At 39.3% G+C, this 13,666-nt stretch overlaps 1 protein-coding gene across 1 annotated transcript; it reads left to right on the top strand.

Annotated features, from left to right (window-relative positions):
• LOC140152779 (uncharacterized) lies at positions 1–12,617 on the top strand. Its single transcript, XM_072175310.1, has 11 exons — positions 1–532; positions 4,074–4,304; positions 4,844–4,953; positions 6,497–6,591; positions 6,736–6,888; positions 7,902–7,999; positions 8,920–9,047; positions 9,217–9,356; positions 9,885–9,985; positions 10,982–11,097; positions 11,931–12,617. The coding sequence occupies exons 1-11, from the start codon at positions 68–70 to the stop codon at positions 12,052–12,054; spliced, it is 1,761 nt and encodes a 586-aa protein (XP_072031411.1). The 5' UTR covers positions 1–67; the 3' UTR covers positions 12,055–12,617.
• The last annotated feature ends 1,049 nt before the right edge of the window (positions 12,618–13,666 follow it).

Below are 13,666 nucleotides of genomic sequence, written 5' to 3'. Positions count from 1 at the left end.
TGCCGTGTAGTGTACCTACCGTGATCATCTGCCGACATTCTTTATAAGGCGCAGCTCAGTCTTCAACATGATGCTCGGAAAAGTTATTGTCGTTCTCTTTCTGATTTTTGGCTGCTGCAATTGCATCCCAAAACAACGCGGCAACAAAAGACCACGACCAAATCGTAATGAGGCCGGGCAAAATCAAGACGGAGGTGGTGGAGGAGAGGCAACAGGAAAAGGCAGTGGGGATGGTGTGCAGCAACCGCCCGCTGGGGAAGTAGGACTGTCAGAACCACCCGCAACGAAACCGAAAGTTCGGAAGCCGCAGTTTTTCGTAACCGGCCCATTACCCAACGCACCACCGATATCAACAAAAGAACAGGAGTTATTTAAGTTGAAGATGAGTAGTGCTGTGCGGACGGCGTCGGTGACATCGTCGATTTCGGGTAGAAACCGTTTACCCGAATCGGAGAAATCGATTCTGCTTCACGCTCATAACGAGTTCCGATCTATGGTTTCGAATCCCGTAGCTTCCAATATGGTGAAGGTGGTAAGTATTCAATTCGCTGGCGAATTGATGTAAAAATCGGATTAACTACCATAGCAATAGGGTAAAACCATTTTTAAATATATCGCACAGCACTGAGGCTACAAGCAGGTTGCACTCATCACCTGTGCATGTCTGCAATCATAGATTGAATACAATACCGTTCTTTTCAAAGATACTAATCTTACAGGTGCGAGTGATCAGCATGATATGGTTCAATGCAGAGGTACCGCTTGAACGTACTAGTGAAGTGCAGTATATTCAAACATTGTTTTACCCCATTGCTATGGTAGTTAATCTGATTATTACATCACTTCGCCAGCGAATTAAAGCGGGTCCGAGGGGGCATAGCGATATTTGCACTGTTGGGGTTTGAGGACACATGTTGGATCTATGGAAGAGATGGACTCTGTAAAAGAGATCCCAAAGGCTTGATATATCCATGTCATTTCCGTCACGTGAACATATCTTTTCGTTCAAAAGTTTCGTTTTAATAATATTATTGGGCTTAAGGGATCGGATTACAACGTTTGCACAGTATAATTATTTTGTGGGACATGAGAGCACACCAGATACACCAAATTGCATTCTGAATACGAGGAATGTCCTGATGATATCAAATAATTCGTGAAAATGTTGATCTTTCGTATTGAAAATATACAAAATGTATACCGTAAAATTACGTCTACAAGCATATATATGCCTCTAAACGAGGTTTTTTTGACACAAGAGACAAGGGGCAGACACTCTCAACAAAAACGTTATTTGGAGTTTGAACAACTATATTACTGATAAAGGCGGCTGTATAAACATGTATATTTGTAAGATCAATCTATTGCAATGTTTTTGAGAAGGGTATTGGCCTTTCATATCCTTCGTTAAAAAAGCCCTCGTTGAGAGACATTATGCTTCTAGACGGAATTCTACGGTATCTTCAATACGAAAGGACGACATTTTCAATTGATGGACGGCTTTTCCTCCCAGCTACATACACTCTAAGTACATATCATTAGATTTATCAAGTTTACTTCGATGACTGTTAAATATCAAAACTATTTTTAAAACAATCAATTTTTAAATTTGCCATAAAATTATTTGATATCAGAAGATTCCTCGTATTCAGAATGCAATTTGATGTGTCTGGTGTACTCTCAGGTCCCACAAAATACTGTGCAAACGTTGCAATTTCCTTTATATACTTCATAAAATGTTATTGGGTTCATTATTTTTTCTGATTTCTGTAAAATTCATTTGCAGCCAGAAAACTTTTCAACATGAACACATCTAAACAAACCCGTTAATCTATCACTTAAGTAATAAAGTGCAAATCTTACTTAACACGGGAGTCATGGACATAACAAAATGAAGTCAACAGCTAGTGAAGCAGGAAGTACTTATTATCAACAGGTTCGACTGAAAGATGATCTAATAAGTTAGTACGGAATGAATTAACTGATTAGAATGATGAGATCGGGGGTACTCACTAAAGTGGGTGATGGGGATGTGTGGCCACATTGACCCCCATTTTCAACTATACCTCTCACCCAATGACCCCCTTTTTTGTTTTACTGAACTCCCGCACACCCAATGACCCCCTTTTTTTTGTTTTCCTGTCACCAAAAGACCCCCTTTTTCAAAACTTTTGGAAAATTTTCTGATAATCTAAATGACCCCATTTTTTTCAAATTTTCAGATTTTTAAAAATTTTGTATGAACTTTTATATCTTGACCCAACTTTTCCCAGTCTCACTGATTGACCCCCTTTTTTGGTCAGATTTTCTCCGGTCTCACAGAAGACCCCTTTTTGAGGGGGCCTTCTCACTGACCTTCCCCCTGTTATGGTGTCTAGGCTCTCACCGAAAGACCCCTAGTTTCGAACTGCTGTTTGCACATCCCCGTCACTTCCAAAGTCGAGTGCCCCCCACCCCGGATAAGATCAGCGCTCGATCGTATTAATTACTCAAACAAACAAGAAAAAGAAAATATATGTTTATAATAATTTTTAGAGGGGCTAAAAAATTCCACGTAGAACCTAACACGAGGTTCTTAAGTTGTCCTGTATAATTATAGAAACTTATAGTTCTACAAATATAAGGTAAGTAACAAAAAAGGCCACAAAAAATACTTAGTGGTTCTTGCAACAGCTTGCAATTTCCGAGAACTATAGCAATAGCAGTATATTAAATGTGTAGCTTATAGAACTCCTGGAACACTATTTTTAAAGACATAATGACGTCATCTCTTAAGTATCCAGAACTTTAATAGAATTGGAATAGATTCAAAGAATAACACGATTCCGGATATAAAAATATATATAGCTAAATAATAGTTGATATTATACGAATCGTTAGTACGTAATTTGCAGGGTATCACACAGAAGTGGGCCTATGTATACCCCCACTGTAAGAAATAAAGGTTAGAAGTTCTAAAGTTGTCCTCTCAGGAGAACCCTTAGAGGTTCTAAAAAGAACCAAAAATGGTTCCAAACCCGTCGAAAATGGCACTAAAAATGTGATACCGAACCGTTTTCGGTTCTTTAGAGAACCTTTAAGGATTCTCCAAAATTAAAGAACTTTTTTAGAGGTTCAAGAGGGAGCACTCTCTTGAGAGGACAAAAAGGGTTCTATTTAGAACCGTTAATTTTTAGAGGCGTTGTTTACTTCTGTTAGGGACGATTCATTTTCCATCATTTAAACGTCGAATATTCAATGCAACAAGTATTCGTTATTCAATTCCTCTTTTTATCTTCTGACAAATGATTGTTGACAAAATGCCCAGGGGTTCTTAGGCAAATGAGGATACGGGGATGGGCGGCAGATTCGGGGTGCATTTTTAGCCATTAAATTAAAACTCGGGATGCATTTCAGCCACTTTTCTTTATCTATGGCGTTCAATTTCATGAAAATTGGGTTTAAGAAAAATAATCTCGAAAAAGTGCACATTATTTCAAAAAATCGGTTATAATTTCGGGTCTGTTTTTCGTCAGATTTGGTTTAAAGTCGAATAGTTTTTCGGAATCCCAGCCGAACATCCCTACCCACACCAAAATTGACCCCCCCTCGAAGAAATCCTTGTTCACTTGTCCTGCAAAAAGTCACTGTTCAGCGAAGTCCACTGTACAGATGCATTTATATATCCTCTGCGTATAAAATATCCTCGCGCAGAAATGGTGCTGCTTTCTCCAAATACTCTTTGCACAGATGGCCGGCGAGCTCCAAAAATGATGCTTCTGTCACCAATCACTCTCTTTCTCCAGGAAACATGCTTCTTTCTGCACTGCTCCACTTTATTGACAGATGCATCCATAAACAGTCCTGACTTCGTTTACGGTGATTATATGACAAAAGGGGTTTCGCAAATAGTACTACATAACAAACAAATTTTTGCTTTTGCATGATTACTTCAACAGGTTTTCCCCTTGTCTCATATCTCTCATGACATTGTTTTAAATTATAAACAAATTTAAATCATCAAATTAAATTACTCAGGCCACATCAAAATATCCCCTCATCATTATTATCATGATTATTATTAATTTATATAGAAATGGTCAAATGAGCTAGCCGACATGGCCCAGGGTTGGGCGGATCGATGTTCTTTTTCTCACGGCAACCCCGATAATATTTCGCCGTTCTACTGGGTTGGCCAGAACATTTGGGCCGGGACAGGCAGTGGATGGCCAGTATATGGAATGGTGGAAAGTTGGTGGGAGGAAAAGGATCTGTATAACTTTGCAACTGATGAATGCTCTGGCGTGTGCGGACATTATACACAGGTAAGATGCTTGATACTGCACTGCAGATAAAATTGAATCTTTGATAACAATCGTCTTGAACTTTGCATAGTGACGAATTTCTATTCGTCTGTTTGTTAAAATCGTGTTACACACGAATTATCTTGAATTAAACAGGGGTCAGAACAGGGGTCAGACGGGACTGGTAACCATGTATATCCCACTCTTTATTGGTTTCTTAATTGGCCATATCCCAGCCGTTGCTGGTGTTTTGGCTCGGCAAACTCCAATCAGGCCGGAATTAGCGAAGCGGAAAACTGAAATCGAGGACGCTTGTGTAGCCTGAAAATTGAAAGCGAAGACGATTGTGTAGCCTGGCTTCGCTAATTCCAGCCTGATCATTGGTATTATCCGAGCCAAAACGCCATCAACGGCTGGAAGGGGGCAATGTAGGCCTACCTTAGCTTACTTATCACTGAATAAATACATTTTACTTTTTGTGGGTTTATGTTTTCACATGCATGCATAACGTACGTTTCCTCAAATTAAAAGGGTTATCGCACTAATTTATCATTTTTCAGCTTGCTTGGGCCACTACTACTCACGTCGGATGTGCAGTACAAACCTGCTCGCCATTACAAGGACTTGGCTGGAACTCGGCAACTATTCTCGTTTGCAACTATGGGGAAGGGTAAGCGGACATCAGAAAGGACAATAAGAATCCACCAATGTGATTATAAATTATACGTTAATAAAGGTCTGGGAGAGTGTTTAATTTTGATGAAGACGTTTGCGCCATTTAGACCGACCGGTCTACAGTGGTCAAGTCTGTATCATTTTAGATGCATGCATTTGTACCGTATTCTGTAGAGCCTTCTGAGTTCGTCAGCTACCTTCGACTATATTTATAAATACGTATTTATGGACCTAAATACGCACGTGACCCATGGGCACGACATACCAAGACCTGCAAGCGTAAACAAATCCTCATCCATTGAAACGGATAGGAATTCTTTAGATAAATATCATCCAATTTAAGTTCTAGTGGGTAGGCCAGAACATTTGGGCCGGGACAGGCAGTGGATGGCCAGTATAATGGAATGGTGGAAAGTTGGTGGGAGGAAAAGGGTTTGTTTGACTTCGCTACTGAAGAATGAATGTATTAATATTGAATAACAAAATTATTACACATGGTGGTATTCCGAATTTGTAATGCTATCAAAAACAACTTTTGAAAGTATTTACCGACGGAAAAACATATTTATCGACTGAAACGTTTACAATAATCCCAAAGTTGAATAAAATACTAAAATAGACAGTTTTGCTGCACAGTCTCGCGTTGTTTACCATATGCGTAGATCCCGGGGGGATGGGGGGGATTTATCCCCCCCCCCCTAATATTTTGCCAGGGGGGGATGCTCCATACAATCATCCCCCAATATTGATGCCTGAATATAGGTTTCTGACCAAATTTATCTCATATTTGCCCATTTTAGCCCCAAAAGTGCAAATTTTCGCGCGCTTCGCGCCCATTTATTCCACTTTTGCACCATATTTCATCAGTTTAGCTTCAAAATAGCAAAATTTTTCGCGCGCTTCGCGCGCATTTGTAACATCAGCTTATTCTGTCGCCAAAAGGTGCTGGATTCACTATTCTTCAAGAATATTTTTCAACACCATCCCCCCCAATGTCAAAAAGAAATCTACGCCACTGTTGTTTACCGCCTTATTTACATGTACAATAAGACCACCCGCTATGTAGAAGGTCACTTCGAGACTTACTCTCTACAATCTGTTATGGCTGCGCGGAAGTGGTCACGTGCGTATTTATTTATAGGCCTAAATACGTATTTATAAATATAGTCGAAACAGACTGTTCATAAATCATGTAAATAATTGTCCCGAAACAATAATTGCATTAGGCCTTTTTTTCCAACCGAACATGCTGATTCGTCGATTGTGTTATACGCAAACAGTAGATTAATTGAATTATCGTCAACACAAAGTGCTCAAGGAACGCTACAACTTTATTGCTCCAGGAGCACTATTTAATGCTCCAAGAGCACTATTTTGGTGCCTCAGGAGCACTATTTTAGCTCCATGAGCATTATTTTAATGCTCCAGGAGAGTATAGGCCATACATCTGCTGCGTCTGACTGACGAGGTATTAGCTGAAAAGGGTTTGTCGGGATTATTTTATGATTACATTTTCTGTATCTAATCTTGTCATGCAGAGGCAATTACATTGGAGAGAAGCCGTATATCCCGGGCCGAGCATGCAGTCGATGTCCAGCTGGATACACTTCTTGCTTACAGGGCCGATTATGTGGTAAGTATCAGCTGCAGATTGGAAGACAAATCGTGATTCATTTGTCTTTCTGACAAATTGTTATTCGTTTTTACTTTTGCTTTCATTGCAACAATTTCTAACTGTCACTAATTTGTTACTAAAATATTGTTTGTATATTTCCAGCTGAACCAGGCATGGCGCCTGATCCACTCCCTCCAGCTGCACCAGTAGTGACACCTGCCCCTCCAGCTGCAGGAAACCCTGGCAATGGGGGAGGTGGAGCCGGTACAGGTGGAGGAGGAGGCGATGCTGGAAGTCCTGGAAGCCAACCTGCAGGTGAGAACGTAGTATACTCAGGCATAAATATGCCAATTTGGTTAAGGATGAAACTCGACCGCTGGTTCCATCCGGTTGGAACCGGTTTCTATTATTCTAAACAATAGAACGCGGTTCAACCGCCGGTAACCGCGCGCCGGTCAATCGCCTGGTCGAGTTTTGATTCCACCCCTTTAATATAACACCAAATATACCACGTACATAAATGACAGCCAGTGAAAAAATCACTGACCATCACAAATTTGAACCTGGGACCTTCGGATCACCGCATCGATGAAGATGGTAGAAGACGATGTTGACCTGAAGGCATATAGATTATAACATCACTGCTCTTCTCCATCCAACTCATTAGCTCCATCCGACTCATTTGCTCATTTGGTAGAGCATAAGTCAGGTGATCCAAAGGTCCAGGGTTCAAAAGCTGGATGGTCAGTAAATTTTTGCACTGGCTGTGATTTGTGTATGTGGAGACTTGCGTTGAAAACATTTCCCATCGCTTATTCTTATTTCACAAAACATTTCAAATAATTCGTTGAGTATATGGCTACCCGAGCGTCGGCTGCTATGTTGTCCTATAACGAGTTCCGAATTCGGCAGTCTCGCTTGCGGGATAATTAAAGTTTGTAACGCAGGTCTGTACTTTTAATCATACCTTCATTTTAAATATCAGATTTTGTCTTCCCGGATCCCGTAAAGGCAGACTTGTGGCCACAGGATGACGATGGTATGGGTTTTGAGCAACTTTGAGTAACTTTAAACTTGACCACTGTGCAAAGTTATTCTTTTCTTCTTTTTTTTCGCTAATTGGATGCTGTTGAAATGGCTCCATAGCTTTAACATACTAGTAGTCTGTCAAATACGGTAACTTTAATATGATTTGCACGAGTGTAATGTATATGAAAAACTACTTCTGGTTCACAGTATGGCAATATCATTCCGCTGATATAAGTAAATTATGTTTATATATATGTAGGCCTATATCATCTCTAATAATCGCTTGTCATTTTAAACAGAATGTGGTGGCGCCCTTACTGAAAAATCCGGTGAAATTACGTCGCCCAACTGGCCGTCTCCTTACACCGCCAATCGAGATTGTGAATGGACTATAGATGTAAGTAAAACTCGTCCGGGAAATCCAAAAATTGGGAGGTTTAGAATGTGCTAATCACCTAGTCATCATAGGGGCATCGACCATGATGGGGGAGGGCACCGGGCCCGATTAGGGTACACAGGCCACAGCAACTGTACGTCATCTGCTTTAGACTACCTCTACCAGTGGTCTACACTGCACTATTGTACCGTTATGGGTAACCCCGCAGTGTTGACGAATGAGGGCAGCAGTCATTTTTTTTTTATTATGTACATATAAAATCCGAATTTTTGTCAGTTTTTGATTTCAAAACGCACGGTTGTTTGTCAATACGCACGCTTATGACTGTCATGTTCTTTCAACACATATATTCAAGTGCAAGCCTTACAATTGTTTTTTTTTTTTGTTTTTTTGAAGATCTATCGTCTGAAAACCAATACAAGTGTATCGGCGTGCATAGGAGTTACGTGTGTATTGATTTAGTTTCCCTGCCTGTAGGCTACGATATAATTAAATTTATTTACCAGGCGTTGTCGCTGTGCGCCACTGGCTTGCAGAGTTACAGTTATATTATTTGCGGATTTGTGTGGGGGTGCGTGGGCGTTTGCCACACTCACATCTCACATTTAAACTGTGGACCACTCTCCAATGGGGGGCGTCCTCAATTCCAGAATTCGGCAAACGACCGCAATCACATGTCTATATAATTATATTTTTAAGTATTTCCTCTATCGTATTAAAGTGAAATATAAAGTCCGCAGTTGCTAGGTTAAATTCCATACACACAAACCAAAATGGCGGAAAACGTCCTGTCGATTGAGTACGGATTCAGACGTCGACGTTTGAAGCGATTACACGTAAGTTATAAAGGTGACGTATGTTGATCGAAAATAAATAATGAACTGTTAAAACCCAAATCATTATTTATCGTCATTTTGCAGTGTAAAGTTGATGAGACCATCACAGTGACTGTAACATACATGGATATAGAGCCCGAAAACCAATGCTCTTACGATTACATCCTCATCACCGTAAGAAGTGCCGCAGGGAACTCTTGGAGAGGAACAAAGTGAGTTGGTTTGTCTATTCTGTTTGTCTGTTTACAGTGATGTTACCATGCCCCTTCGTAGAGTCCTTGTGCTGTCAATATTTAAATCAAAATATCATATTATGATGTCATTAATTGTATGAGTAAAACGTTTCAAATTTCATTTGCTATATCATGGAAATCCCTCCAGGTATTGCGGCACCAGATCGCTCGATCCAATCGTTGCAGACGGTAGTACCAGAGTCATGATTAGATTCCACTCTGATGGCAACGTTCACCGTGGTGGTTTTAAAGCCGAGTACTCTGTCAGTGGTGGTGAACCTGAACCAGGTATGATACTACTATAATTTATAATGATTTGCTTTTTTTTTTAAAAGTGTGCAAAAAATGTCAACATTTATAGATAAATATGCCACAAATCATGAACTTTTTGTGAAATCTGTTTATAATAATAGGCTCCAAAGATTTGTTAAGTTGGCAAAGGTCTGCTATAGGCCGATATGAAGATTTTCTTGAAAACAATTCTCCCCCCACCCTCCCTCCAAGAAAAATCTTGGCTACGGGCTTGCATGCCTGATATACTTTTAGGACGGGTATTCAAGATACAAAGTGCCATCGGACACGTATCAAAATGCCAAGCTTTCGTCAAGACACAGACCCTTATCCTAAAAGAGCAACACTGGTGATACCCATTTAACATGTTTAACCCCCAAATGCGACATGCAAGCGTAGCGCTCGGTCACCCCTGCACGCACACAAAACCATATATCTACGACAGGAGCCCGATGTACCAATATTATAAGCTGTTTTTCAAATTGCATCATAAACTATTTTACCAAATTTATTTTTAAAATACAGAGCCATGTGGTGGCGTTATCACAGCACAAAGAGGTACAATAAAGAGCCCCAACTATCCCGAAAATTACGGCGACAATTTGGACTGCATATGGACATTTGAGGTAAGTATAAGACCTCAACATGCTTTAACTTTTATCAACATTATATTCATTTGGTCGCATGGGACAAGTATTTCAAATTCTGTACATCGTTTTATCTCGCATGGTGCGGCAAACAGTCGGTCATGATGCAGTCATGTCTACAGTAGAATTCACCACGACCTTTGCAGGACTTAAACCCCATTAAAAGCTATTAAACCAAGATAACACTCATTGAAAACAGCTCAACTGATTAAATCATATCTTCTCTGACCTCTGGTTTGCGAGACTCACGGTGCGCGGTTGCTTGATAGCATGCAAAACTACGTCATTTTTAAGAACAGGTAAACACTGATGGCGCTATTTATCTTAAATCGTGTTTTCATTTTTACAAGGGGTAGACACTGGTGTAATGGTATGCGCTAGTCATCTGATGAGCTCCATCAGAGCATATTTATAATGTTTTTAATAGAATAAATGACGCAATGTATTGACGAAAAAGACATTACAAAACTTGCTTTTATTTCCTCTGGTACTTACAATACGAACAGTGAATGCAAGTGAGTCCGCATAAGTTTTAAAATCTGTACACTAACAGCTTTCTTTGTCAATATTGTAATCAAGCTTCCATTCTCAATATCAGCAACATTTATACAGATGTAACGACCAGTTCGTGTAAAATTAGCCAGACTTTATGTATAAGTTTGTATTATTATAGTTGTCTTATTTATCTTTGGGATACATTAGATAGTCATCATTATTCGACTAATGTATTACCAAGTCATAGTCGAAAGTCGCGACTATCGCTAATAGCCGCGACTACGATTATTGGCGACTGACTTAGTCGTGCAACCCTAGTAAACGCCGTGCATGACGTCGTTAGACGTCTTCTTTCAACTAATTTTTCTAAAAATATCATAAACAAGTCGATTACGATTCGCCACTCTGCAGAACTCATGACAATGTAAATATGTATAATTATTGATTTTAATTTTAATTTTGTATGATATTTTATAATAGGCAAATACTGGCAAGCGAATTCGACTGCGATTTAACCAATTTGACATCGAAGACGATGATGTTTGTCAATACGATAAAATAACGTTACAACTGGGAAACGAGCAAATACCGATGACGTAAGTTCATTTGCATATTTTGTTGTCTGTCTGACTGCCTGTCTGTCTGTCTAGTCTAGGGCTGAGACGAGGTATATTCGTCTCAGGTCTAGGGCTACTAAGAAACAATATTGCTCCCAAACAATAACAATTAAGCTTCATAAATGAGCCCCCGATAGAGGGCAGGGCCTGAAGAATGAGGGAAACTGGGGGGAAATTAAGGGGTAAAGGCAGCACACCACTAAATTCTTCCACATTTGGTGTTACCCTTGATAGTTCCGGTAAGCATACAGTCCTGCAAATAAGTCGGTGTCTCTTGGGAGCAAGATGATTGGCCATGATTGTTTATTATAATTAAATTCGTGCAAGCTGATGATATGGGTGGCGCTGTTCAGGTGCCCTTAACTCAAAAGTTTGTCTCAATTTGTTTCAAAAAACCAATCTTCTTATAAATTTAATTTGCACTTCATACTTTCATGTTTACGGAAATCCAGTCGGAACTGTCAAAATATTGACACATGGGGTATAAAAACAAACTTAGTTTCTTGTATTTTACTTGTGTATCAATATGACGTTTATTTAGTGATGTGCGCCCTAAAAAATGGGTGACATTATTTTTGATACTGGGTGAGGTCGAAATCTCCGGGGCTTAAAAATTAAATATAGCCTACAACTCTTAGCATTATATATGGATATTGGAAAAATTGCAGTTACCGAAACATGGGGATATGACCAAATGGCGTATGACCGAATGGTGTATGACCGAATGGTGTATGACCGAATCATGACCAACATTGTAAGCTCTGAGTGCGTTTTTATTTTGATTTGTCTTATTTCTTTTACTATAATAACAGGTTATGTGGAAGTGAGAAACCGCCAGGTAGTTACATCTCTTTATCAAACCGTGCAGTATTACGCTTTACATCAGATGGTAGGACGGGACGCAAAGGATTCACTGTTGGATACAGACACATTTAATCAGGGACTAACTATAGCGGGCGGGTTGCAGCCTATAGACTGACGCCATCATTCGTCAGCGTTTTTGTCACAAATAACGTGCGTAGTGGTAGACGACGAAAGATTCAGCCTAAATTGACCCATCGAACAGTGACAAAATTGCATTAGGCGGAGGCGTCGTATTTAGCGTTAGGTTTGGAAATTTAATTATTTTCTTTATTTTCCACCCAGCTTACGGGTGGTCATGTTCCCTGCAAAATAATAATAATAATAATAATTAAATGTCCAAACCTAACGCTAAATACGACGCCTTCGTCCAATGAATGTTCTGTAGTCATTTGGAATCCACACGCCCTGCATACATCATCATGCAGTTATTGTTAACTACATGTATGCACACAACACAGGGGCACTCACATAGGTGGTCGAATCCAACGAAAAGTGTACACGGCATGTTCAGGGCCATAACTTAAAAGTATTAATCAATTGGCATTAGTTTTTGTATTGTGTTTATTCGCCTTGATCATACGCTTCGCGCCATATATAATAAGACCCCCTTCTGTGAAGAACTTAGACCCAGAGACCCCAAAACATGCTATTTTTACCCATTTTTTCAAAATATTTCTTAAAGTAGCCTATTTTTAAAAACATCTAAATCAGTTATGAAAAGAAGTCAATGGATTGAATCTAAATTAATTTCCTGAAAGGTGTGTATTCAAAGATTGCCTGTTCAATTTTTCACATATTTGTACATAATTATGAATTTTTTGTGATAATTTTTTGAGTGGTATTTTTTTACATTACCTACGAATACAATTTTTCATAGCACTAGATATATCTTTAAAAATGGAAATCACTAATAAATGCGCAATTGATACAAGCTTTGATATGCCCAATAGTGAAATGCATTGCATTCGGACATCTTTGTTATTGTGTTTAGCTGCCAGAAATTATAAATGGCACAAAGGTAGGTTTGGTAAAAAATATGCATTACCTCCGAATACATGTTAAAAGCTGTGTCATTTCCACAAACTGAGAGAATAGTAAACAATAGTTAAGCAATAGGTGCAGGAGTAATACACTCTTTATTTCTACCAAGTTTTAATAGCCTGCGTTTAAATATTTCTGAGATGTCAACAATAAAAGCAAGTATTCGTAGGTAAATTTCGGTAACCGAATGTTACCTACGAATACAATTTGACATCATGACAGTATTGTGAAACACCGCCATTCATGCCAATGCCCATATTGGTACATAACGAAGGCCTGTATGTTTGCTATCAAATCATATGTCAATGAAATTTGCGAATTCACAAACATGCCCAACATGCAAAACTGAATACGGCTTACTTGTTGAAAAATATGTACTGAAATAGACGACGTTCTGCTCATTTGAAAGAAAAATCAGATTCGAAGAAGATTAGAAGAGGATAAATACTTGGATTTGTCAACTATCATGTGTGCTTCATTTTAAATGTTTACCGACCTTCTGGTTTCTGAGTAATTTGTGTCCAAATTGATTTATTCGAAGGTAACTTTTGACGTTTTCGCTAAGGTTACCTACGAATACCATGGAAAAAACGACTGTTCTCATTGTCTCATGATCTAGACAACACAGTGATGGACCCTGGTA

This window comes from Amphiura filiformis, chromosome 1, assembly GCF_039555335.1.
Source record: "Amphiura filiformis chromosome 1, Afil_fr2py, whole genome shotgun sequence".
Classification (NCBI taxonomy): domain Eukaryota; kingdom Metazoa; phylum Echinodermata; class Ophiuroidea; order Amphilepidida; family Amphiuridae; genus Amphiura; species Amphiura filiformis.
Note: the sequence above shows the minus strand (reverse complement) of the source record. Positions and strands in the feature narration are given on the sequence as shown.

What these genes read in the sequence shown, in the direction of transcription:
- LOC140152779 (XM_072175310.1), top strand. Translation starts at nt 68, where the DNA reads ATGATGCTCGGAAAAGTTATTGTCGTTCTCTTTCTGATTTTTGGCTGC. An exon ending in GTTTGCAACTATGGGGAAGG is followed by an intron (nt 4,954 to 6,496) that starts GTAAGCGGACAT and finishes CTTGTCATGCAG; the next exon opens with AGGCAATTACATTGGAGAGA. An exon ending in AACGAGCAAATACCGATGAC is followed by an intron (nt 11,098 to 11,930) that starts GTAAGTTCATTT and finishes CTATAATAACAG; the next exon opens with GTTATGTGGAAGTGAGAAAC.